At 49.7% G+C, this 26591-nt stretch overlaps 1 protein-coding gene across 1 annotated transcript; it reads left to right on the forward strand.

The window, feature by feature from the left end:
• Nucleotides 1–93: 93 nt before the first annotated feature.
• Nucleotides 94–26387, forward strand: HAUS8 (HAUS augmin like complex subunit 8). Its single transcript, XM_003275801.3, has 11 exons — nucleotides 94–393; nucleotides 2425–2486; nucleotides 6670–6725; nucleotides 12997–13078; nucleotides 16001–16096; nucleotides 16449–16543; nucleotides 17226–17291; nucleotides 17396–17554; nucleotides 20056–20197; nucleotides 22874–23015; nucleotides 25972–26387. The coding sequence occupies exons 1-11, from the start codon at nucleotides 365–367 to the stop codon at nucleotides 26273–26275; spliced, it is 1233 nt and encodes a 410-aa protein (XP_003275849.2). The 5' UTR covers nucleotides 94–364; the 3' UTR covers nucleotides 26276–26387.
• Nucleotides 26388–26591: the final 204 nt, after the last annotated feature.

Here is a 26591-nt window from a genome sequence, read left to right on the forward strand (position 1 = left end):
CTCCCGCCGCTCCCGCCGCTCCCCCGCGCGCTCCCGCTTCCGGGTTCCGGAGGGGCGGGGACGGGGGCGTGACGCCAGCGCGCCTAGGGGCGGGGCATCGCGAAAAGCCCCGCCCCTACTTTCCGACAGATCAGGCCCCACCCACCGCCCCCACCCCCTACCGCCGATGGTGGGCGAGACCAAGCGCGAGGGGAGGACAGGCGGAGCGCGCGTCTAGGGCTGCGCTCTCCACACTTAGCTGGCGCTGCCTCACGCCTCGCAGCCACCCCTCCTGCGACTCCATAAATGGTCCGACCCGCAAGCAAGGGGGCGGGTCCGGCTTTGAAAAGCCGGCGGGTCGGGCCTTGAGGAGGAAGGCGGGAAAATGGCGGATTCCTCTGGGCGCGGCGCTGGGTGAGCTGGGGCGTCCGCAGGTCTGGATTTGTAGACGCCAGAGGGCTGGAGAGGATGAGCAGCGGAGTTGGGGAGTGGGGACCCTCGGGGTGAGTTCGGGTTCGACCCCGCCAGGAACTGCGCGGGCCCCTGAAGACCCCGATGGCGTGCTGCCTCTGCGCATGCTCCGGAGCGCAGACACCCAACCGGCCCCGAGTTCCGCGTCCTCGGCTGGGACGGTGGGCGATCTCGGGCAAGCGGCCTGACCGCCCAGTGCCTCGCTTTCCTCCGCTACGAAATGGGGCCGATGACGCAGCTCAACCTCGTAGGCGTCGCGTGAGGCTGAAACGCGCTTAGATCGGCGCCTCGGTCTTTACTGTGATGTCGCTCTCGGAATTATCGTTATGCAGTGAACAAGTGGTGGGAGACCAAAGTGTCCCCTTTGATCCTCCCACGCGCTTTATTCTGTGCTCCCAGTTTACTGAGGAGATGATGGAGACCCAGGGAAGGGAAGTGACTTGCCTAGGGTAACACACCATGAACAAGAAAGAAGTTGAATGCTGACCGAGAGCTAGGCATGAATGATCCTGAGGCTATATTTGTCTAGTTTTGTTAATTCTGCCAGTGTTGATTGTGCCAGGTGCAAACTGAAGTGAAATTGGCCAGCAAGAGGAATCCACCGCCCCTTGCCGTAACCGATAGATTGACAGTAGCACCTCCCAGGTACAGGTGCAGTACCTGAGTCTCGCACAGGTTGTAGGGACCCCCCTCAGGTCGCAGCAGGTTCACCCAGGAGCCCATTCGGTTTGAGGCCACAGCCCTAGCTCAGTCCCCCGAGGGAGTCTGTGCTCTTGTCTCTTTCTGGCTCTGAGACTGCCCCGGGGGTGACCTGTGTAAAACCTGTGTGTCTTTGTTTTGCAGAGAGGAAAAAGCAGGTGTGAACAGTTAGGAAGCTGTCGGGTTAGGAGGATCCTGTGGGCGAGCACAGCTGCTGGCACCTGGCGAACATTTGCTAAGTTGCCTCTCCCTGCGGTGGCCTGGAAGTGTCCCCAGCATTGCCTGGGTCTCACTTTGGGGTCCTGGGAGCCCCCTTCAGAGGAGGTGGCCGCAGGGACCAGTGGAGCCACCCTTGGAGATGGGAGCAGGAGTTACAGTGCCCTGGCCTTGGCCCTGCCCCTCCACTTGCCCACCTACTTGCCCCTCCTGTGTTGCTGGTGTCTGTTCTTGGATCCCTTCTCTTCCCACCAGCTCAGGCTGAAATCCTGAAACCCCTAGTCATCCCAGATTCTCCCTCTCCTGCACCCCCACAGCTGATGAGTCAGCGATTCCTATCTCAGGCTCCCTTCTTTCCTATTACATCAGGCTTCATTCTATTTTTATTTTTTTAAATTTATTTATTGAGACGGAGTCTCACTGTCGCCCTGGCTGGAGTGCAATGACGTGATCTCGGCTCACTGCAACCTCTGCCTCCCGGGTTCAAGTGATTCTCCTGTGTCAGCCTCCCGAGTGGGTGGGACTACAGGTGCATGCCACCACCCCGGCTCATTTTTGTATTTTTAGTAGAGATGGGGTTTCACCGTGTTAGCCAGGATGGTCTCCCAGATAAAGATCCCCTCCTGACCTCGTGATCCACCTGCCTCAGCCTCCCAAAGTGAGGTACCTGCTGGGACCACTCCTCATACCTGCCTGTCAAGATGTTGATCTTTCTTTTTGGGAAGGAGCTCTGTCTTGTTACCACTGTGTCTCTACTGGTGTACATGAATGAATGAACCCAGGGATAATTTGAGATCTGCTGTGGTCTCTTCCACGGAGCTCTAATTACCCTCCTCTCTTCTCAGTTTGGGTGTTCACCTATGCCTTCTTGCCCAGGTGACCAGGGCTGGCTGCTCCTTGTGTCTCGCTTCCTGTTGAGATGGCCCAGGCTCACTGAAATTGTCCTCGGGCAGCCCTCGGACTGGGCTGTCTGAGCTTCAACTAGCAGAGGCACCTCGCCGGCTTCCCTGTGCTTCTTGGGCAGTGAGATGAACAAGACCTCTCTCTCTTCTCTTGTAGGAAGCCTGCAACCGGCCCCACAAATCCTAGCAGCGCCAAGAAGAAGGAGAAAAGAGTTCAAGGTGAGCAGTGTCAGGATCTCTTTGAGGAACATGGTTTTCTTCTTTCATTACATGCTTTTGGAGGAAGAAAAAAACAGGCCAGAGAAGGGGCCTATTATGGCTTTACTTGCTTGTAGTCACACCTCTGGGGATTCTGGGTCTGGCCATCCCAGCCCTGTGGCGAGGGCTGTGTCAGGAATGGTGGTCATTTTGAGCAGTGGCTTCCCTTGGCGGCCATGGGGGTCATGGGCTGTGTCCAGGACATGTCCCCTGGAAGCGTGGGTGTGGAGACCATGGAGATCATTATCTAAAATCAAACTCTTTTTTTTTTTTTTTTTTGTGAGACAGGTTCTCACTATGTTACCCAGGCTGGTCTCGAACTCCTAACCTCAAGTGATCCTCCCGCCTCCGCCTCCCAAAGTGTTGGGATTATAGGCATTAACCACTGGCCCTGGCCTCAAATCAAACTCTCAATTCCCACTGCATAAGTGTGTCAGTCTCATGAGGGGTGCCTGTATGTCTGATTTCCACCTATCGGTCTGGGGTCACCATTAACGGCCTCCCGTATGAGCCAAGATCGCACCACTGCACTCCAGCTTGGGTGACAGAGTGAGACTGTCTCAAAACAAAAAAAAAAAAAAGGAAATGTGGCCGGACACGGTGGCTCACGCCTGTAATCCCAGCAGTTTGGGAGGCCAAGGTGGGTGGATCACAAAGTCAAGAGTTCAAGACCAGCCTGACCAACATGGTGAAATCCATTCTACTAAAAATACAAAAATTAGCCGGGCATGGTGGTAGGTGCCTGTAATCCAAGCTACTCAGGAGGCTGAGGCTGGAGAATGGCTTGAACCTGGGAAGTGGAGGTTGCTGTGAGCTGAGATCGTGCCACTGTACTCCAACCTGGGTGGCGAGCAAAACTCCATCTCAAAAAAAAAAAAAAAAAAAAAGGAAATACTCGGCTTGCATGGTAGATTCTGGAGTCCATCGTTGGAGGCCAAGACTATGATACAATGAGGTATTTTCTCAGTGTGTACAGTGTCGCAGGGCCCAATTCAGCGAGCTTAGAGCAGGATTTTATTTCCAAGTGAGGCAAGGTTTGTATGTTTCAGCGTTGCTGGGTGAGTTGTCTTTTTATTTCCTGACCACTTATTCCCAGGTTCTAAACATCACATGTTAATCTCGCATATAACAGCTATAATATATATGAGCTACCTCGTTCTTGGACAAGAATTGTATCCTTCTTTATAATGTTGCTTCTGTGGAAAATTCAGCCTGTTTATTTATTTGTCTATTTATTTTTTTGAGATGGAGTCTCACTGTGTCACCCAGGCTGGAGTGCAGTGGCGTGATCTCGGCTCACTGCAGCTCCCGCCTCCCAGGTTCAAGCGATTCTCTGCCTCAGCCTCCCGAGTAGCTGGGAGCATGCCACCATCCTGGCTCATTTTTGTATTTTTAGTAGAGACAGAGTTTCACCATGTTGGCCAGTCTGGTCTCAAACTTCTAACCTCAAGTGATCCGTCCACCTCGGCCTCCCAAAGTGCTGGGATTACAGGCGTGAGCCACCACGCCTGGCCAGGCTGTTTAAAACAAACAGTTGTATCCTAGTTTTCAGGAAACTTGAAAGTGCTTTTGTTTCCCCACCATCCAAGGCAGCCCAAGCCTGAGATCCTCCTTGTTGAGCAAAACTGTTTGTTGATGCTACTAGAAAGACCCAGGCTGGATGGTCTTTCTGCTGGGAGCTGGGGATGTCCTTTCTCTCAGCCATTTGATCGCCATCCAGGGGAGACTCTTTTTGTGGCCTGGTTGTCCCTGGGACCCCACCTGGTCCTGGCCTCAGCCCTTAGAGACCTGCACCATGAGAGTGGCCTCCCGATTGTCCACATCTGCTGGGCACCCACCTGCACCCACACTCGCTCTGCATGCATGGCGCATTCCTGCCCTGGGGCTGCCCAGATTGACAGCCCGGCCCTTTGGCTGACTGAAGGATCCTTGTTAACTCTGAGGGCACCTCCTTTCCTCTCAAGGTAACAGCTGCAACCCCAGTCCCCAACAGAAGAATCAACTGGAACAAAGATACAGTCGAAGTCACAATCTCACTTGGCTGAACTCTCAAGCTGTGTGACATTGAGCATGTCACTCTCCCCAGGCCTCTTCAGTACAAAGACAAACCTCTGAGCTCTATGGCACTGATACAATGCAGAACCATTCTTTTTTTTTTTTATGAGACAGAGTCTAACTCTGTCGCCAGGCTGGAGTGCAATGGCATGACCTTGGCTCACTGCAGCCTCTGCCTCCCGGATTCCAGTGATTCTTCTGCCTCAGCCTCCCAAGTAGCTGGGATTACAGGCATATGCCACCACGCCTGGCTAATTTTTGTAGTTTTAGTAGAGATGGGGTTTCTCCATGTTAGCCAGGCTGGTCTCGAACTCCTGACCTCAGGTGATCTGCCTGCCTTGGCGTCCCAAAGTGCTGGGATTACAGGCATGAGCCACTGTGTCTGGCCTAGAATCATTCATTTGACATATCATTGAGTGCCTACCCTGTGCTGGGTGGTGGAACATAGCAGCGAGCGAAGGAGACAAAAATCCTGGGCCCCTGGGGCTCTAGGGAGGAGGTGGGCATTGCATGAGAACCATAAGGAGGCTGTGAGGTGCGCTAGATGATGACAGATGCTGTGACGAAATGGCAGGCAGGGACAGGTGTGCTGTGGTCTGAACTTGAGCAGAGCCTTGAGAGAGGGAGGTGCCTGCAGGGGGATGCACAGCAAGGGGGTCCACGCAGCAGAGTGGCTGAATAGAGCAAGTGAGAGGTGACAAAGTGATAAGGTTAGAGGCAAGTTGCTGGTGGCACAAGGCTCAGACAGTTCCCGGAGGCACTTAGGCTTCCTGAGCCCATGGACCCAGCACGCCAGCCTGTCTCAGCCCTGAAGGGCAGTTGGAGGCTGATGGAAGGTTTCAGGAAGGAGGGAACGAACAGTGGTTGTGCCTGGTGGCTCAGATGAGCAGGACTGAGAATGGACTGCTGGGCTCAGGAGCAAGGGAGGTCACAGTGGTCTTGTCCAAAGGTGTTCTGGTGCAGTGGTGTGTCTGCAAGCTGGATTGTGGGGGGCGGGATTCAAGGGAAGAAGAGAGGAAGAGGAGCTGGTGAGTAAAGAACTCTGGGGTGTTTGCTATCGAGGGGATGGGAGAAATGGGGGGAGGCAGAGAGTGCAGGCACGAGGTAGAATGACCTCCAGCATCTGGTGGAGAGAGGAGCTGTGGGGACTCAGGCAGGGAGGTGGGAGTTGCGGGGCATTTCCTTTTGGAAGTAAGGGCTGGGCTTTAGCGTCCGGAATGGGGGGTGCTTTATCTGGGAGCACAGAGGTCCGTTCACAGGGCTGGGGGAATTCAGCCATCAGGACTGGAGGTGGCTGGATATGGTGGCAGGAGGGTCTCCTGGGGCCACTTCTGTCTTCCTAGTGAAGGAGGAAACAGGTCACCTGCTGAGACCGAGGGTTGGGCCTGGCGTAGGAGGTGGTAGGAACAAGTTTGAGGGAGAGGTCTGGGAGAGGGCTGGGGGACAGAACGGGACTAACCGGATCCATTTCAGACCCCTACCTCCAGAAGCTGGGGTAACAGGTGGCATTTGTTCCATCCACAGTCATGCTCCCAGGAGTAGCCCTAGAAGGGGACCTGGGGTCGAGTTGTCACCAGGGATTTGGCTCTGTCTGAAGAGGGCCTGGGTGTTGGGCGTGTCTCAAGGCAGGGGGTTCCAAACTGAGTAAGGGGCGGGGGGAGTAAAAGGTAGTACCAGGAGTGAGTCCTAGACACACGCAGGCGGGGGAAGGGGCCGTTGGGGTCACATGAGATGGGAGGAAGGCGTAAGCCACTTGGAGGCTGTCAGTGAAAGCTCTTTCTTCTTTCCCTCCCCCTTGTCTGAGTGCACTTGCAGCTTTGACCTTGGAGGGTGTTCCTTGATCTTACTTCCTCAGGAACTCTGGGACTCCACACATGGCTTGGGACTTGCATACAGTAGGTGTCCCATGCATGCTCGAGGCTGCTGAAGAACGTGATCAGAGGCGAGCAGGAGGAGTGGTGACCTCCTCTGTTCTGGTCACTGAGTGGAGAGGGCCCCTGGCATCTGGGTCTCTGGGGCATGGGGTCTGGGTGTGTGGGGTCTTCGGTCCTTTGTAGTTTTGTTGTGCACCAACAGTGTGTCCCCACAGGTGGAAGAGTGATTGAGTCCCGGTATCTGCAGTATGAAAAGAAGGCAACCCAAAAGGTAAGGCCGCACTCAGCTTCCATTTGCGGCAGTTCTGAGCATTGGTTCTGAGTAACTGGAATTCCGAAACTAGTCATGGGAGGCGGTCACAACCTGGTCCTGAAGGAAGCATTTTGGGGTCTTCACCCAGGTGCTTTTGAGACCATCAGCCCTTCATGCTGCCAGTTGTGAGTCTCTGTCATCGACGGCTCATGGCTATAAGCATCTCTTTTACGAAGCTGTGATCTCCATTGAAACATAATATCGTTCTTACCTTTTTTTTTGTTTTTGAGGCAAGGTCTCTCTCTGTCGCCCAGGCTGGAGTGCAGTGGCGTGATCATGGCTCACTGCAGCCTCAGCCTCCCAGGCTCAAGCCATCTTCCCACCTGAGCTTTCTGAGTAATTGGGACCAAAGGCGTGTGCTACCATACCAGCTAATTTTTAAATGTTTTTGTAGAGATGGGGTCTCCCTGTGTTGCCCAGGCTGGTCTTGAGCTCCTGAGCTCAAGTGATCCTCCCGCCTTGGCCTCCCAAAATGTTGGGATTATAAGTGTGAGCCCTCGCACCCAGCCTGTTCTTGCCTCTCAACCCATTTAATTCGCTTTCTGGATTCTGAAGCTGTCTTATCCAGTGCCCAGCGCACAGTTCTTGGTGTCTGGCTGGTATTTAAAAAGACAGCTACTTTGGGAGGCCAAGGTGGGCGGATCACTTAAGGCCAGGAGTTCGAGACCAGCCTGGCCAACATGGCAAAACCCCATCTCAACTAAAAATACAAAAATTAGCCAGATGCAGTGGCGTGCACCTGTAATCCCAGCTACTCAGGAGGCTGAGGCAGGAGAATCGCTTGAACCTGGGAGGCAGAGGTTGCAGTGAGCCAAGATTGCACCACTGCACTCCAGCCTTGGCAACAGAGTGAGACCCTGTTCCGTGTCTTCAAAAAAAAAAAAAGAATAAAATAAAAAAACAGCTACAGGTTTTTAGAGAAAAACTATGGGAAAAATGACATCCTTCGATCACTCCGAATTGGAGGAAGAGTTTAGTGAACTGTTGTGTGGGCACACCATGAAATATCATGAAACCATACTGGCATGAAAGATATTTAGCCATGTGAGAACGTGCTTTGTGTGAGAGTTCGTGGGAGCAATCAATAGATTATACAATTGTATATTTTCTTTCAGTGAAGTCAAGGTTGGATTCTTCCCTCTGTTTTCCAAATCTTGGTTTATGATAAAATTAAGTCAAATTCCCACTGCCTGTCTTCCACTCTGGGTGGCTGGTGGGTTCTCGACCCTGTGGCTTAAGGTTCGGCTTGAGAAAAGAGGATACCTTTGCACAAACAGATACTCTTCTCAGAGCAATTTTCAACAGAGTCAGTCTTCCACACTCCAAAGTTTCATGTTGTCGCCAAGACTTGGTTACAGCGCCCCCGTGTGTCTGCGTGCTGTAACATTTTAGCTCTTTAGATCTTTTCTGTTTTTTCCCCCCATTTTAAAAATCAAGGTGTCATTTACATGGATTCAGCATCCCCCTTTTCAGCATAGGGTCCTGCCTGTTTTGACAGACATAGACAGTCATGGAACCGCCTCTATAATCAAGCTACAGAATGAATCATTCCTGAATCCCCTTGTGCTCTGATAGGACCAGCCCTCTCCCACTCCCAGGCAACCACAGATTGGCTTTCTGAATCTGCAGTTTTGCCTTTTTTAGAAGGTCATATCTGTGGCATCACAGTTTGTAGCCCTTGCCTCTGACTCCTAACACTTAGCAGAGTGCCTTTCAAGTTCCTCTGTGTTGCATGTATTGCATGTAGGTGCTTCCTTCCTCTTTTTTTTTTTTTTTTTTTTTTTTTTTTTGAGATGGAGTCTCGCTCTGTTGCCCAGGCTGGAGTGCAGTGGTGTGATCTCGGCTCACTGCAACCTCCACCTTCTGGATTCAAGCCATTCTCCTTCCTCAGCCTCCCAAGTAGCTGGGATTACAGGTGTGTGCCACCCCACCTGGCTAATTTTTGTATTTTTAGTAGAGACAGAGTTTCAGCATGTTGGCCAGGCTGGTCTCGAACTCCTGGCCTCAAGTGATCCACCTGCCTCAGCCTCCCAAAATGCTGGGATTACAGGCATGAGCCGCCATGCCTGGCCTGGTTCCTTGTTATGGCCGAATAGTATTCCATCAAGTGAATGGACCACAGTATGTTCATCTGTTCATTGATTGGCAGGCAGTCAGTTGGTTTCCTGTCTTGGTGATTATGAATAAAGCCTCCGTAAACATTCTTGTGTGTTTTTCTGTGTAGATGTGTTTTTATTTCTCCCAAGAGGAGGATTGCTGGCTTGTAGAAAAACTCAAACTGTGTTTCCTATTCTCCCACTCAACAACAGTCAACACAGGACTTCAGTGACTGATGTGAGGGAGGGTTCCCCCACCAGCAAGCAGCAGCCACCAGCTGGGTGTCTTCCAATTCAATTCTGACACACTCTACCTGGAAATAGCATCAGAACCTATAGGGTGAGGGCTCAGTCTCCAAGACTGCCCCTCTTCTGCCTCTAGAACTTCTGACCAACCAAGTTCAAGTTGGGATTCCCATGACCCCCCTCTCTGGGTTCAGTTAATTTGCAGGAGTGACTCACAGAACTCAAGGAAACACTTAGGTTTACCAGTTTATTATAAAGGATATTACAAAGGATACAGATGGAGCCAAGTGCGGTGGCTTATGCCTGATATCCCAGCAATTTGGGAAGTCGAATTGGGAAGATTGCTTGAGGCCAGGAGTTCCAAACTAGCATGGGCGAGACTTTGTCTCTGAAAAAATTTTTTTTTTGTTAGTCAAGTGACTGGGCATGGTGACTTAGGCCTGTAATCCCAGCACTTTGGGAGGTGAAGGTGGGAAGATTGCTTGAGCCTAAGAATTTGAGGCCAGCCTGGGCAACATAGCAAGACCCTACCTCTACAAAGAAATAAAAATAGCTGTGTGTAGTGGTGGGTGCTTATAGTCCCAGCTACTCAGGAGGCTGAGGCAGGAAGATCATTTGAGCCAAGAAGGTTGAGTCTGCACTCCATCTTGAGTGACAGTGAGATCCTGTCTCTTTTTTTTTTTAGAAGATAAGAGATGTGTAGGGTGAGATATGGGGGAAGGCGCACAGAGCTTCCATGGCCTGTTTGGGCATACCACCCTTTGGGAATCTCCACGTGTTAGCTATCTGATCTGCAATCTCTCCAAGCTCTGTCCTTTTTTTTTTTTTTTTTTTTTTTTTTGAGATGGAGTCTTGCTCTGTCACCCAGGCTGGAATGCAGTGGTGCGATCTTGGCTCACTGCAACCTCTGCCTCCCGGGTTCAAGCTATTCTGCCTCAGCCTCCTGAGTAGCTGGGATTACAGGCGCACGCCACCACGCCCAGCTGATTTTGTATTTTTAGTAGAGACGGGGTTTCTCCATGTTGGTCAGGCTGGTCTCAAACTCCTGACCTCGTGATCCACCCACCTTGGCCTCCCAAAGTGCTGGGATTACAGGCACGCGCCACCACGCTCCGTTCTTTTTGGGTTTTTATGGAGTCTTCATGACTTAGGCATGATTGAAGCATGGACAGCCCTGTGGAAATGTGATTGGTCAAAAAGGGTATGCTCTAAACCCAGCAAGGCCTGTCTGTTCAGATTCTTCTTGGCCTCTGTTGCATTTTTTCCTCTGGAGTATGAGGCAGGACCCTCTCTGGCAGGTGAAAGGAGTGTGGGAGGTCAGAGAGATCCTGCTTACTGTAACAAGGGCTTATAGGAGTTACAAGCCATGAGTTGCAGATGAAAACATCTCTCTATATATAACGGTAACAAGAAACTACCTGTTATCCACAGTGGCTGCACCATCTTTATGTTCCCACTAGGCACATAGATGAATAGTGCAAGTTGTTACTTTCACATTCTAGCCAGTCTTGTGGGTGTGAAGTGATAACTTCATTGTGGTTTTCATTTGCGTTTTCATAATAGCCGATGATACTGAGCATCTTTTCATGTGCTTATTTGCCATTCCTGTATCTTTGCTGATGTGTCTGTTGAGATCTTTTGTCCGGTTTAAATTGGGTTGTTTTCTTATTACCGAGTTTTGAGGGTGCTTTCTGTATTCTGGATACCAGCTCTTTGTGGTGCTTTGCAAATATTTTCTTCTAGTCTGGCTTGTCTTTTCATGCTGTTAAGTGTTTTAATTTAAGAGGCAGTAGTTGTCGGTTTTGATGAAGCCCAGTTGATCACTTTCCCCATTTGTGGATTGTGCTTTTGGAGTCTTATCCAAGATATCTGCACCTAATCCAATATCACAGATTTTTCTCCTGTTTTCTTGTATGAGTTTTGTAGTTTAGGTTTTACTTTTAAGTCTATGAGCTAGTTTTTGTGTATGATGTGATGTTTAAATCAAAGTTCATTTTTTCATATATGGGTGTTCAGTTGTTGCAATCCCATTTATTGAAATGATTTTCCTTTTTCCCGCTGTATTCTCTCATCATCTCTGTCAAATACCAGTTGACCATATATGTGTGCATCATGTCTGGGCTCTGTTCTTTTCCATTGTTCTATGTATGCATCCTTATGCTAGTCCCACACTGCTGAGGTTACTGTAGCTTTGCACTAAGTCCTGAGAACAGGTAATGTGAGACCTCCCACCATGCTTTTCCAAGACTGTTTAGTCTCTTCCAGTTCCTTTGGCTTTCCATAGAGATTTTAGAATTGTCATTTTCTAGCAAAATATCTGCTGGATTTTGATTATATTGAATCCATAAATCAGGGAGAATGCCTTCTTAATAACATCGAATCTTTCAATCCATGAACATGGTATGCTTCTCCATTTATTTAGATCTTCCTGGATTTCTTTCAACATTGTTTTGTAGCTTCCAGAGTATAGATCTTACACATACTTTATTTGGTTTATAACTAAGCATTTGGTATTTAGTGCCATTGTATATGGTACTCTCTTTTAATTTCAATTTCCAGACTTGTTCATTGCTACTTCATTGCTAGAAATGTGAATTTTTACATATTGACCCTGTGTCCTGCACCCTTGCTGTATTAGAGTTCTCCAGAGAAACAGAACCAATAAGAGAGGCTTATAAAAGTATATGAATATATAAAAGGAGATTTATTTATGCGGGATTGGCTCATGTGATTATGGAGGCTGAAAAATCCCAGGATCTGCTGTCTGCAAACTGGAGAGCCAGGAAGGTTGGTGGTTTAGTTCAGTGTGAATCTGAAGACCTGAGACCAGGGGAGCCAAAGGTGTAAGTCCCAGTTTGAGGACAGGAGGAGATGGGGTAAGATGTCTCAGCTCAACCAGGCAAGCAGGAAGCAAAAGGCGTGAATTTCTCCTCCTTCACCGTTTTGTTGTATTTAGGCCCTCAAGGGATTGGATGGTGCCCATACACACTGGGGAGGGCAGTTTATTGCATCCACCAATTCAAATGCTGATCTCATTAGTAAACACCCTCACAGACACACCCAAAAATGTTCAGTCTGGGGCACCCCATATCCAGTCAAGTTCACACACAAAATTGAAAGAAAACTCTTGTTAAACTTACTAATTTTAGTAGCAGTTTTGAAGATGTTCACGGATTTTCTACATGAAAAATTACGTCTGTAAGAACAGAGTTTTCCTTTTCCTTTTCAACCTGTTTGCCTTTTACTTCTTATCTGAGGACCTCCACTGTGATATTGAATGAGAGTGGTGTCTGTGCATCGTCGTGTCATTGCTCTGGTCTTGCTCTGTCTCCCAGGCTGGGATGCAGTGGTGTGATCACGGCTCACTGCAGCCTCAAACCCCTGGGCCCAAGCGATCCTCCCAACTCAGCCTCCTGAGTAGCTGGGACCACAGGCAGGAGCCACTGCACCTGGCCCTTGCTCTTTATAAGATTTTCGTTTTGCTTTTGGTTATTAGAAGGCCAGTGCTCCATGTGTTTCTTTAAAAAAATATTTTTGACAATATATGTGTAAAAACTATTTCTCCTGGTGACCAAAGTTATATGTTCTCTCTAGAAAACTAGCAAATACTTAAATGTGTCTAGGAAAAAATCAGTCACCTGTAATTCACCATGTCAATAATCACCAGCAAACATTTTGGTAGTTTCCTATGTTCTCTGCAAGTGAGTGTCTACATTTTGACAAAATTTGTTTGTCCTGTATATATGAGGTAAAATTTCAAACCTCTTTAAATGTCTCCCCTGCCTCAAAGTAAGAGCAGTTACGAAACACAGTGCAGACCACATCAGGGCCTGTTGTTGTGAAGGGAGGATGTCTTGTCCTCTGAGTGTCTTGTGTTCCCATAACAGGCTCCTGCAGGAGATGGGTCACAGACCCGAGGGAAGATGTCTGAAGGTGGAAGGAAATCCAGCCTGCTCCAGAAAAGCAAAGGTGCGAAACAGCCCTGGTCCTCGGGCAGTGATGAGCGCGGCAGTAAATTTTGTCTCCATGGGTGTTAAGTTAAAGTTCCCTCTTTCCTTTCTGGGAAAGGTCAGAAGCAGTGAGCAGAGAGAGTTGGAGCATAAGGACAGACTGGGGGGATGGGGGAGGTGAGCGGGGGTGTGGAGAAAAGGGGAGATCACTTCTTCCCTGTGTGGCCGCAGAGAAAAGCCACATTGCCATCGTGGTACTGCTTTGTGACATCAGTCTCTTGTCTACGTGACTGTTTTCCCACTGGTGCTCTGAGAGCAAGACTCTTAGAGAGGCTGTGAGGACTCATCCTGAGGTCGGGAGTTTGAGACCAACCTGGGCAACATAGTGAAACCCCATTTCTACTAAAAATACAAAAATTAGCTGGCCATGGTGGCACACGCCTATAATCCCAGCGATTTGGGGTGAGGGTGCAGAGCTGAGGCAGGCGAATAGCTTGAACGTGGGAGGCGGAGGTTGCAGTGAGCTGAGATTGTGCCGTTGCATTCCAGCCTGGGCAACCGAGCGGGACTCCGTCTCAACAACATCAACAAAAAGACTCAGCTCTGCTGTTTGTAACATTAAAAACAACCCCAGACTAGACATAGAGGAACAGGCATAGCTGTGTGCCAATAAAACTATTTACAAGCAAAGGAAGCAGGCTGGATTTGGCCTATGAACTACAGTTTGCCACTCCTGGTGTAGATGTTTGTGAGAATTCGCGCTACGCCCTTCCCAGGCGTGGTTGAGAAGCAGGCACACTAGAGCCAGCCTGCCAGTCTTTCCCCATCTAATTGGGTTGAAGGCCATGCATGAAGCTGGGAATGCTGGTGTGGCCAGGGGATCAGACTGGGCCTGCCACACCTTAAAACCAGTTCTCACTCAAGGGTGATTCCGACCCCCAGGGGACTCTTTGGCAGTGTCTGGAGATGTGTTTGGTTGTCATATCTGGGGGAAGGGGTTTTACTGGCATCTGGTGGGTGGAGGCCAGGGAGGCCACTTAACATCCTGAATGCACAGGACACCCCCACCACAGCAAGGAAGGATCCAGCCCCATGTGCTCGCAATGTTATTGCTAAGAAACCTTAATTTAAACCACACCATAATGATTTCAAAGGACTGCTTGTTTGAGTTCCATTGTATGGCTTTGTAGAAAATTAATTTCCTTAGTGCAAATGCTATACATGCTGATGATAAAATATTCCAGGGCAAAAGCAATAGCAATAAAAAGTTACCACCTCTAGCTGGGTGTGGTGGCTCACGCCTGTAATCCCAGCACTTTGGAAGGATGAGGCGGGTAGATCCCTTGAGCCCAGGAGTTTGAGACCAACCTGGCAACATGGTAAAACCCTGTCTCTACTAAAAATAAAAAAATAGGCCGGGCGCGGTGGCTCACGCTTGTAATCCCAGCACTTTGGGAGGCCGAGGCGGGTGGATCACGAGGTCAGGAGATCGAGACCACGGTGAAACCCCGTCTCTACTAAAAAAAAAAATACAAAAAAATTAGCCGGGCGTGGTGGTGGGCGCCTGTAGTCCCAGCTACTCGGAGAGGCTGAGGCAGGAGAATGGCGTGAACCCGGGAGGCGGAGCTTGCAGTGAGTCGAGATTGCGCCACTGCACTCCAGCCTGGGCGACAGAGCGAGACTCCGTCTCAAAAAAAATAAAAAAAATAAAAAAAATAAAAAAAAAAAAATAAAAAATTATCTGGGCATGGTGGCACTCACCTGTATTCTCAGTTACCCAGGAGGCTGAAGTGGGAGGATTGCTTGAGCTTGGGAGGCAGAGGTTGCAGTAAGCCTAGATTGTGCCACTGCACTCCAGCCTGGGTGACAGAGCAAGACCCTCTCTCAAAAAAAAAAAAAAAAAAAAATTCCACCTCCTCACCCCAGGCTCCCAGTCTGTGCCCTGAGGGCATGTACTCTCAATAGATTTTTGCTGATCTTTCCAGATTTTTTTTTTTTAAGAATTTCAACACAGATCATTGTTACGTTGTACCCTACACATTGCGGTGACCTTCCTCTTTTCATTTCCAGGTCATTCATTTCCTCAGCTGCATAGTTGTTCATTAAATAGTCTCATGCTTAGTTCCTAACACAACATATCGTACGTGCCATCTGTTGGCGTTTGCAGCACTCCTGGGCTCTTGTGTAGTGGTAGCATGCTGTATGCCAGTGCCTATCTTAAGACAGTGTAAAGCTTAATTTTACAGTTTAGAATATACGTTAAAAGACGAAGGGAACTCCCAGGGAGGATGAACAGTCCAGAAGCTGCAGAAAAATGATGGAAAGATTACTTGGCTGAGCGTGGTAGCTCATGCCTGTAATCCCAGCACTTTGGGAGGCCGAGGTGGATGGATCACCTGAAGTCAGGAGTTTGAGACCAGCCTGGCCAACATGGTGAAACCCCACTAAAATACAGAAATTAGCTGAGCATCGTAGTGGGTGCCTGTAATCCCAGCTACTTGGGAGGCTGAGGCAGGAGAATAGCTTGAACCTGGGAGGTGGAGGTTGCAGTGAGCCGAGATTGCGCCATCGCACTCCAGCGTGGGTGACAAGAGTGAAACTCTGTCTTAAAAACAAAAAAGATGGAAAGAGAGTAGAGGGTAGAATGGGAGTATGGCATGGTATCCCACCCTTAGCATCTTGTGAACTAGCAGAAAGGCCTATTTGCGTCTTTTTGGTTATACAGAATGTCTCTCTTTTCTAGTGGTACTTTAAAAATAGAGTCAAGGTGATGGCTGGGAATTTCCACAGGTTTTTTTTTTTTTTTTCAGCCTTTCCACCTTGGACGAAATTGGGCTTTTAGAAGCAAGTGGTATTGTTCAAAAACATGGCCTGCATTTCCTGGCTTGCATGGAGAGTGTCTGTTGACTGTACTGACTTTTGGGGATTCTTTTCTGAACAGCAGATAGCAGTGGGGTCGGAAAGAGTGACCTGCAGTCTACGTTGCTGGAAGGGCATGGCACGGCTCCACCTGACCTGGATGTCTCTGCTATTAATGGTAAATCATTTGTTTCACCCCTTCTGTCACTCACTGGGGGTTGCAGTAGGTCTCAGTGGGCTTCCAAAGTACAGTTGCCCCTTGGCCTACAATGGGGTCACATCCAACAAACCCATTGTAAGTTGAAAATATTGTACATCAAAAATATACTTAATACCTTGGTAAAGGGTATTAAACTTGCCTTTTGCCCCTTGCAAAGTTGAACAACTTTAAGCTGGACTGTTATAAGTCCATATACTCCTCAATTTATGATGGGGTTACGTCCCCATAAATCCATCATTAGAAAAAAAATGGCAACCAGGGACCGTCTATATACGCTACTCACCATTAAAAATGCTGTGCTTTATCTTAGACAAAAGCATCGTCAAAAAGACGCCACAGTTAGCAAAAACAGTATCAAAGAAACCTGAGTCGACATCATTTTCTGCCCCTCGGAAAAAGAGCCCAGTAAGTGTCTGAAACAAGAGGGCAGCCACAGATGGGTTGCATAGATCTGATTTAGAGTCCACTCTGAACCACGTGCCGCGTGCCCACGGATCCAAGAACATACAAGACACCCATGCCCTTAAGGACAAAAATCAAGACCACAGATGTTCTTAGATCATTTGTAGAGTTTACATTTCCCCGAGTACACATTCAGTAGTGGATACCAATATGGAGCCATGTAAAAAACGAGACAGGGGACTTCTCTGTGCCCATGCTGTGCTAGGAAAGGCACACTGCCAGGCCCTGTCCCTTGGTGGGAGGACAGCTAGGCTGTGGTCTCACTGGGGTGAGGACAAGACTGGTGGGTGGGGGACCAGCAGGTGGGGAGACTGCATTCTGGTCCTGGTGCAGCACCAAATTGGTGGGTATTCTCAGCTTGTCCTTGACTACCCAGCTGCTGCTGTCTCTCCACCTGCCAGGTGCCAGGGGAAGGAAGGTTGTGGACCTCCCTCTTTCATCTCAGAGCACCGGAGAAAACCAAATAAAAGAAAATAGAAGCAGTAGACCCACTACAGTAGAGAACTACCAAATATCAAACTGAATACAGAAAATCCACACAAGCCAGAGTTCTGCCCCTGCTGGGAAAAGAGCTAGATTTATACCACTTCATCAGGAATTGAGAGCGTCTTTTTCTTTTCTTAAGGATTTATCTGAAGCAATGGAAATGATGGAGTCTCAGACACTACTGCTGACGCTACTATCCGTAAAGGTGAAAACAGTTCCTTGTTCATGTATGCCATGGATGGAAGGGTGGCCTCCATTCACCATGGGAGGGGTCCCCACCTGCTTGAGCTTTTCTTTCACATTTAACAGATGGAGAACAATCTTGCTGAGTTTGAAAGAAGGGCAGAAAAGAATTTATTAATAATGTGTAAGGAGAAGGAGAAGCTACAGAAAAAGGCCCACGAGCTGAAGCGCAGGCTTCTCCTCTCTCAGAGGAAGCAGGAGCTGGCAGATGTCCTGGATGCCCAGGTCAGTTGTAAGTGACACTCTGTGACCAGTGAGTGTTCCCTGCGAATCTGTCCCATCTCCACTCTTTCGGGTAGCATTCGTGCTAGGGTATCATTGCTCACTGGCTTCTAACTCTGTGTTGGGCTTTTAATGCCACACTTGCTCTGGTCCTGGCATTGATCTGTGATGACACTTTTAGAGGATGAGGTTACAAAGTAAAGTGTGAACGAATAAGGGAGGTGTGCACCTTCTACGCACTTATGCAGAGACTTCCTGAGTGCCTGATGATCATGAGCAGCAACAGGATGACGTGCCTGGGACTCCCCTGCAGGGTCAGGGTACTAGTGGGAGGCACATCACTCCTAGTGTTGTGTGGTCAGCAGTGTCCATGTGGGAGAAGGACAGGAACGAACCCTGTGGAACCCAGAAAGGGCTGGTCAGCAAGGGCGGACCCCCCACCCAGTGGGTGAGTTTCCTGTGGTTGCTGGGACAGAGTCCCACAACCTGGGTGGGCAAAGCAACTGGAATTCATTCTGTTATGGTTCAGGAAGCTGAAAGTCCGAGATTGAGGTGTTGGTGGTTGGCTCTGTCTGAGGGCCGTGAGGGAGAATCTCTCCTGGCCCTGTCTTTGGCCTGTGAATTGTGTTCTCTATGTTCACATGTCCTTCCCCACTGTGTGTGTCTGTGTCCCCCTTTCCCCATAAGATACCAGTCGTGTTGGATTAGCACCCCACCCACAACCCCCCGATCACCTCATGTTAACTTGATGACCCTGATAAAGTCCCTATTTTCAAATAAGGGCACATTCCAAGGTACTGGGAGTTGGATTGTCAGGTATGAATTTAGGGGGATACAGCTCAACCCCTAACATCCAGAATTTTCATGTGAGCACCCCTGTAGCTAGACCCTGGGCTGAGTACAAGGTCTCTGACCTTAGGGAGCTCAAAATAGAAGAAAGAGACAAACCCAGTTGACCCTCAAACAACATGAGTTTGAAGTGTGAGGTTCCACTTACATGCAGATTTTTTTCAATAAGTATATTGGAAAAAGTTTTAGAGATTTGTGACAATTTGAAGAAACTCATAGATGAACCTTATAGCCTAGAAATACTGAAAAAATTAAGAAAAAGTTAGGCATGTCATGAATGCATACATATTTGTCCCAGCATGGGCAGCATAGTGACACCCAATCTCTACAAAAAATGTTGTTTTTTTTTTTTTTTTGAGAGGGGAGCCTTGCTCTGTCACCCAGGCTGTAGTGCAGTGGCGCTATCTCAGCTCACTGCAACGTCCGCCTCCCAGGTTCAGGCAACTCTCATACCTGAGTTTCCTGAGTAGCGGGGAATACAGGCACGTACCACCACGCCTGGCTAAATTTTGTATTTTTAGTACAGACAGGGTTTTGCCATGTTGGCCAGGCTGGTCTCGAACTCCTGACCTCAAGTGATCCATCCTCCTTAGCCTAAGTGCTGGGATTATAGGTGTGAGCCACTGCATCCGGCCAATCTCTATAAAAATTAAAAATTAGCCAACTGTGGTGGCATATGCCTATAGTCCCGGCTACTTGGAAAGCTGAGGCAAGAGGTTTGCTTGACCCTGGGAGGTGGAGGCTGCAATGAACTGTGATCACTCCACAGCACTCCACCCTGGGCAACACAGTAAGATCTATCTATAAAAAATATATATGTGCAGTGGCTCATGCCTGTGATGCCAGCATTTTGGGAGGCTGAGGTGGGCGGATTACTTGAGGTCAGGCGTTAGAGACCAGCCTGGCCAACATGGTGAAACCCCGTCTCTACTAAAAATACAAAAAATAAAGCTGGGCATGGCGATGCGTGCCTGTAACCCAGCTACTTGGGAGACTGAGGCGCAAGAATTGCTGGAACCTGGGAGGCAGAGGTTGCAGTTAGCCGAGATTGCGCCACTGGGAGACAGAGCAAGACTCCATCTAAAAAAATGTATATATATGTGTGTGTATATATGTATGTGTGTGTGTGTATAGATGTTAATCTATTTACATGTTGATTGAATGTTTGCTATCAGTAAGGTTTCAGTCAGCAGTAGCTATCAGTAAATTTGGGGGAAGTGAAAAGTTAAATACAGATTTTTGACTGCATAGGGGTTGATGCCTCAAACTCCCGTGTTGCTCAAGGGTCAATCGTATATCATTTCAAACCCCCATGAAGACCCAGACAGCATCTTTGGGGTGGGAGTGGGCCATGCCGGGGATGGCCTTGTGGAAGGCAGGCGTTTAGGCACAGTGCTCTAAAGCAGGTGGGCCTAGCTTAGGGCCCAAGCCTAGAACCACTGGAAGGCAGACATGCGTTCTCAGTAAGGGGCCTGGGCCGCCTTGCCTTCCACTTGGCTTTCTTGGGGAGAGCTCACCGCACTGTCGGAAACTTCCTGAGCTCTGATACCTTGGGGGGTGGTGAAGAACAGCGCTGTATCTTAACCCTGCACAAGCCTTTAAGCTTCCAGAGAGGGGACTCCAGGATCTCCCCCAATTATCTGTTCTGCTTACAGATAGAGATGCTCAGCCCCTTCGAGGCAGTGGCCACACGCTTCAAGGAGCAATACAGGACGTTCGCCACGGCCCTGGACACTACCAGGCACGAGCTGCCCATGAGGTCCATTCACGTGGAGGGAGATGGGCAGCAGCTCTTAGGTAGGAAACGGTGCGTCCCAGCGTGTGTGCAGCAGGCGGGGCGAGGAGCGTGTGTGGGTGCTTCCCATGGGCCCCATGTCATCGCCACAAGTGCCCTCTTCCCCAACTAAGGCAGAGGATGGGGAGGGCTGGCCAGGCTGTGGTTCCTCCAGGGTCTCACCCTGAGTAAGTAACCACACTGGGATTTGAACCTTGGGCATTGGGATTCACAGTGATCTGTCCTGCCGAAAGGCATTTTGCAGGGATGGCCTGTAGTAGTCTCCTGAGTCCTGAGCCCAACAAATATGCCTTAGTGGTTGGGGGGTGACAAGACCAGCAGCCCCACCCTGGCTTTCCCCCTCAGCAGAGCAGTGAGGTGTCCCTTTCAGGCATAGGGTTCCCACCTAATCCCTAACTTGAAAACTTTGGCAAGTGTGAAAAACCTGCCTCTTAAACTCTCTTCAGAACAGGCATCTTCCCAAAGAGCAAGTGTTTGGCTGCCCTGGAGTTTGGTTCTTTTTTTTTTTTTTTTGAGACAGCGTCTTGCTCTGTCGCCCAGGCTGGAGTGCAGTGGCACAATCTCAGCTCACTGCAACCTCTGCTTCCTGGGTTTCAGTGGTCCTCCCACCTCAGCCTCCTGAGTAGCTAGGAATACATGTGTGCATCGCCACACCTGGCTAATATGTGTGTGTGTATATATATATATATATATATATATTTTTTTTTTTTTTTTTTTTTTTCTGTAGAGATGGGGTTTCACTATGTTGCCAAGGCTGGACTTGAACTCTTGAGTTAAAGCAGTCCTTCCACCTTGGCCTCCCAAAGTGCTGGGATTATAGGCATGAATCACCATGCCCTGTCATTGTTCTTTTTTTTTTGGAGGTGGAATCTTCTAGCGTAGTCGCCCAGGCTGGAGTGCAGTAGTGCAATTATAGCTCACTGCAGCCTTGAACTTCTCAGGCTCTGCTCAGATCCTCCCACCTCAGCTTCCTGAGTAACTGGGATTACAGGCATGCGCCACCATGCCCGGCTAATTTTGTATTTTTAGTAGAGACAGGGTTTCTCTATGTTGGTCAGGCTGGTCTTAAACTCCTGACCCCAGGTGATCCGCCCGCCTTGGCCTCCCAAAGTGCTGGGATTACAGGCATGAGCCATTGCGCCTGGCGCACCTGGCTAATTATTGTTTATTTTTTTGTAGAGATGAGGTCTGGCTATGTTGCCCAGGCTGATCTAGAACTGCTGGGTTCAAGTGGTCTCCCACCTTGGCCTCCCAAAGCACTGGGTTCCTGAATAGACGTGAGCCCCCTGCCCGGCCGGGTTTCTGATTTTATGACTGCAGTCACCTCCACATCTGTGACTCTTAGAAAACAGTCTCTGCTCAGTTCCTTAGGTAGCTGCTGGGAACGGCCTAGGGATTGTGTTGAGTTTTCCGGGGCTGCCATACTAAGCGGCCACAGAATGGGTGGTTTGAAACAACGGAAAGATATTCCCTCCCAGTTCTGGGAGTCTTGATTTCAGCCAGAAGTCTAAATCAAGGCGTTGATGGGATTGGCTCCCTCCAGGGGCTGTCAGGTGAGCTCATCCTGGGTCTCCCCCACCTGCTGGTGGCTGCTGCGGGCCTTGGCATTCCTTGGCTCGTGGCTGTGTCCCTCCATTCTCTGCCCGTCCTCACGTGGCCTCCTCCCTGGCTGTCTCGTTATTGAAATTTCCTGCATCAGGCTCAGCACGGTGGCTCATGCGTGTTATCCCAGCACTTTGGGAGGCTGAGGTGGGTGGATCACGAGGTCAGGAGTTCAATACCATCCTGGCCAAGATGGTGAAACCCTGTCTCTACTAAAAATACAAAAAAAATTAGCCAGGTGTGGTGGCGGGTGCCGGTAATCCCAGCTACTCAGGATTCTGAGGCAGGAGAATCGCTTGAACCCGGGAGGCGGATGTTGCAGTTGAGCCAAGATCGTGCCACTGCACTCCAGCCTGGGCAATAGAGCAGCACTCTGTCTCAAAAAAAAGAAATTTCCCGAATCTGATGAGGACACAAGTCACTGGATTAGGCCCCACCCATCTTAACTCCACCCCATCCACAAAGACCCTGTTTCCGGTTAAGGTCACGTTCACTAGGAGTGGAGGGTTGGAGTGAAACGTATGTATTGGGGAGGGCATAATTCGGTCCACAGCTGGAGGGAGAAGAGGCTGGCTGATACGGCGCTTAAAAGGCTCCCAAAATGTGACTCATGTACAATTGGCCTTGATGTGATGTGTGTCAGGGTAGAGAGGCGTGTTGTCCTAGTGCAGGTGACACAGGTCCCACAGTTGCAGGCATCCCTCTGCTCAGCAGCGCAGGGAACAAGGACTGTTTTTCCGTTGCTCGTGGTCTGGCTGGGAGGCTTCAGGCATTCTCCCTGGCACAGCACAGCCCTTTTCACATTTGCATTGGTTTCTGTTGAGGACACTGGAGTGACATTTCAGTTCTGGTCCAATGCCCTCCTGGATATATGGATATGCCTGTCCCACAATCTCAGAGCACGGGATGGAGAAGGCACGAATGTCTTCCTTGGCTTCCGCTTCTTCCCTGTGCGCTCTCCACGGTTCCAGTGCGTTAGCCGAGCATTGTGACAGAAGTCTGTCAGCCACTCCACTTGTGTGTGCCTTGGTGGGGCACCTTGCCATCCATCGCCCACCATCCCTCTTCCCCTCCAGACGCCCTGCAGCGTGAACTGGTGACCACTCAGCGCCTCCTGGGAGAACTTAATGTTGGTGATTCGGAAGAAAATGTGCAGGTGCTGGACTTACTGAGCGAACTCAAGGATGTGACGGCGAAAAAGGACCTTGAGCTCCGAAGGTACCTCGGAAAATGCTTTAAGAAAGAGGTGGCACCCTGTTTGCTCAGGGCTGTTGGTGGCTGCACTATTGGGGTGGTGCCAAGTTCCTCTTGGAGTTCAGAGGAGGTTTAGTCCCCTGAGCAAGCTGCTCTTTTCCCAGACGCTGCACTTTTCCCAGAATGGCCAGCAGGTGTCGTTGTCATCCGTATTGTGGATAACAAAATCTCCATCCAAGAGCACCTGCCTTGCCTTCCCTTTTTTTTTTTTTTTTTTTTTTTTTTGAGACAGGTTCTCACTCTGTCGCCCAGGCTGGAGTGCAGTGGCAGATCTCAGTTCACTGCAGCCTCAAATTCCTGGGCTCAAGTGATCCTCCCACCTCAGCCTCTTCAGTAGCTGGGACTGCAGGTGTGTGCCACCACGCCCAGCTAATTTCCCTTTTCTAGCCCACTTCTCAGTCATTTTTGAGCTAATGGGGATTCTAGGTGAAGTGAGGATCAAATATGCTATAAGACGTGTCCTAGATTCACAGAGTGTAAGACTCAAGCAGAGCAGGGGGAAGAGAGAACAAAAGAGCTCAGAAAAATCTATGGAAGGGTTGGGTGCAGTGGCTCACGCCTGTCATCCCAGCACTTTGGGAGGCCGAGGTGGGAGAATCACTTTAGGCCAAGAGTTCAAGACCAGCCTGGGCAACATGGTGAGACCTTGTTTCTATTTATTATTTATTTATTTATTTATTTTGAGACACAGTTGCCCAGGCTAAAGTGCAATGTCATGATTTTGGCTCACTGCAACCTCCATCTCCCGGGTTCAAGCAATTCTCCTGCCTCAGCCTCCGAACTAACTGGGATTACAGGTGCACACCACCACGCCCAGCTAATTTTGTACTTTTAGTAGAGACAGGGTTTCACCTTGTTGGTCAGGCTGGTCTTGAACTCTTTTTTTTTTGAGACGGGGTCTGGCTCTGTCGCCCAGGCTGGAGTGCAGTGGCACGATCTCGGCTCACTGCAAGCTGTGCCTCCCGAGTTCACGCCATTCTCCTGCCTCAGCCTCCCGAGTAGCTGGGACTATAGGTGTCTGCCACTACGCCCGGCTAATTTTTTGTATTTTTTAGTAGAGACGGAGTTTCACTGTGTTAGCCAGGATGGTCTCGATCTCCTGACCTTGTGATCTGCCCGCCTCGGCCTCCCAAAGTGCTGGGATTACAGGCGTGAGCCACCGTGCCCGGCCTTGAACTCTTGACCTCAAGTGATCTGCCCACCTCGGCCCCCCAAAGTGCTGGGGTTACAGGCCATGAGCCACCACGCTGGGCCTCTCTATTTAAAAAATACAAAAATTAGCCAGGCATAGTGGTGCATGCCTGTGGTCCCAGCTACTCAGGAAGCAGAGGTGGGAGAATCTTTTGAGCCTGGGGAGGTCAAGGCTGTAATGAGCTGCGGCCATGCCACTGCATTACAACCTGAGCAATGGAGTGAGACCCTGTCTCAGGAAAAAAAAAAAAATCCATGGAAGTTCTCAAGCAGCTGGAAGAGAAAGGGTGTCACCTATCATTCACATCCTCAAGAGTAACCCAGCAGCACAGGCCCCCTCTCGTCAGCCCTGTTGGTGTTTTCAATGCCTTCCAGGGTAAGGTCCCAGGAGGATGTTTTCTGAACTTCTGATTGATAGAAATGGCCCAGATCTTAAAAGACTGTGCAGTGGCTTGCACAGAGCACATATCCTTGTGTGTCCAGACCCCCCAAACCCATCAAGACCTCCCCCCACTTTTTTTTAGCCTCCCCCAGGAGATTTCTAACCACGCGCTTTTCTCCACCTCTTCCAGTAGAGTATCTTTTGTCTTTTTTACAATGCTAAATCTTTTTCCTGAGTTGCTTAAAATATCGGAAAAGGACTTATGCAAAACAACTAGCCACCCACTGTGGCATTGCTTTCTCCTGTGGGTGGCCATGGATCAATTCAGGAGACATCAAAGGGTTATAAAGCCACAGTCCCACTCCCAGGATAACTCATTCATCCATGAACAGCAGAACCCTCATGAACCCAGTCACCTCTTAAAGGCCTCACCTCGCTGCTGCCACATTGGGGATTATTATTATTATTGAGACAGGGTTTCATTTTCATTGCTTAGGCTGGAGTGCAGTGGTGCGATCTTGGTTCACTGCAACCTCTGCCTCCGAGGCTCAAGCGATCATCCCACCCCAGTCTCCCAAGTAGCTGGGACTACAGGCGTGCACCACTGCACCCGGCTAATTTTGTTTTTGAGACGGAGTCTCACTTTGTTGCCCAGGTTGGAGTGCCAGTGGCGCGATCCTCGGCTCACTACAGCACCCGTCTCCTGGGTTCAAGCGATTCTCCTGCCTCAGCCTCCCCAGTAGCTGGGATTGCAGGTGCGTTCCACCACGCCCGGCTAATTTTTGTATTTTTAGTAGAGATGGGCTTTCACCATGTTGGCCAGGCTGGTCTTGAACTCCTGACCTCAGGCGATCTGCCCGCCTCGGCCTCCCAAAGTGCTGGGATTGCAGATGTGAGCCATCACGCCGTTTTTTAAAAAAATTTTTTGTACAAACGTGGTTTTGCCATGTTGCCCAGGCTGGTCTCGAACTCCTGGCCTCAAGCCATCTGTCTGCCTCGGCCTCCCAAAGTTCTGGGATTACAGCACTTTAATCCCACCTTACCTGGCCAGGGGATTAATTTTTAATGGGAGTTTGGGAGGGGACAGATACTCCCACCACAGCAGCAGCACGGCACTGAGCTCCGTGAACATTCCTTGGATGAATCTTTCGTTTCATGCCTGGTGCTGTTTTTGGGGGGTTTCCCTGATTGAGTCTTTCCAGACGGATCTTGTTTGCTGGCCCTTTCCCACTGAGCACGTGGGGCATGTGAAAATCCGCCTCCCTGTGTGGCAGCCCTTCGTTCACCACACGCATGCGCTTCACCTCAGAGGGTGAAAGCCGTTATTCTTTCTCCCATCCTCAACAGGAGCTTTGCCCAGGTGCTGGAACTCTCCGCAGAGGCAAGCAAAGAGGCAGCCTTGGCAAACCAGGAAGTCTGGGAAGAGACCCAGGGCATGGCGCCCCCCAGCCGGTGGTATTTCAATCAAGACAGTGCCTGCAGAGAATCTGGGGGAGCACCCAGGAACACGCCCCTGTCTGAGGATGATAACCCGGGTGCCTCGTCAGCCCCCACTCAGGCCACATTCATCAGCCCAAGCGAAGATTTTTCTTCAAGCAGCCAGGGAGAAGTCCCGCCATCTGTCTCTCATTCAGGGAGGGACTTGTCATGACTCATGGTTACATTCAGGATACTTGAGCACTTTATATACTACCATAGCACTGTAGCTATTTTTTATGTGATAATCTTGTTTGATAAAACAGTAAACCTGTTTTGCAGTTGAAGCCTCCGTTTTCTATGAAGAGGCCAGTTGGAAGACCTGTGTTTTCTCAAGTTCTTCTGGATGACTGGTCCTGAAATTCCGGGCCTCCACGACATGCCCAGTATCCCACTTTCAAGATTATTTCATGTCCTTCAGTCACAAGGGTGGTTTTGGGACAGCAAGTTAAGAATTGGCCCTCGAGTGGACATACTTGATTTTTTTTTTA

The sequence above is a fragment of the Nomascus leucogenys genome, chromosome 10, assembly GCF_006542625.1.
Source record: "Nomascus leucogenys isolate Asia chromosome 10, Asia_NLE_v1, whole genome shotgun sequence".
NCBI lineage: Eukaryota > Metazoa > Chordata > Mammalia > Primates > Hylobatidae > Nomascus > Nomascus leucogenys.

What these genes read in the sequence shown, in the direction of transcription:
- HAUS8 (XM_003275801.3), top strand. Translation starts at nt 365, where the DNA reads ATGGCGGATTCCTCTGGGCGCGGCGCTGG. An exon ending in AAAAGAAGGCAACCCAAAAG is followed by an intron (nt 6,726 to 12,996) that starts GTAAGGCCGCAC and finishes TTCCCATAACAG; the next exon opens with GCTCCTGCAGGAGATGGGTC. An exon ending in CCCCTCGGAAAAAGAGCCCA is followed by an intron (nt 16,544 to 17,225) that starts GTAAGTGTCTGA and finishes TCTTTTCTTAAG; the next exon opens with GATTTATCTGAAGCAATGGA.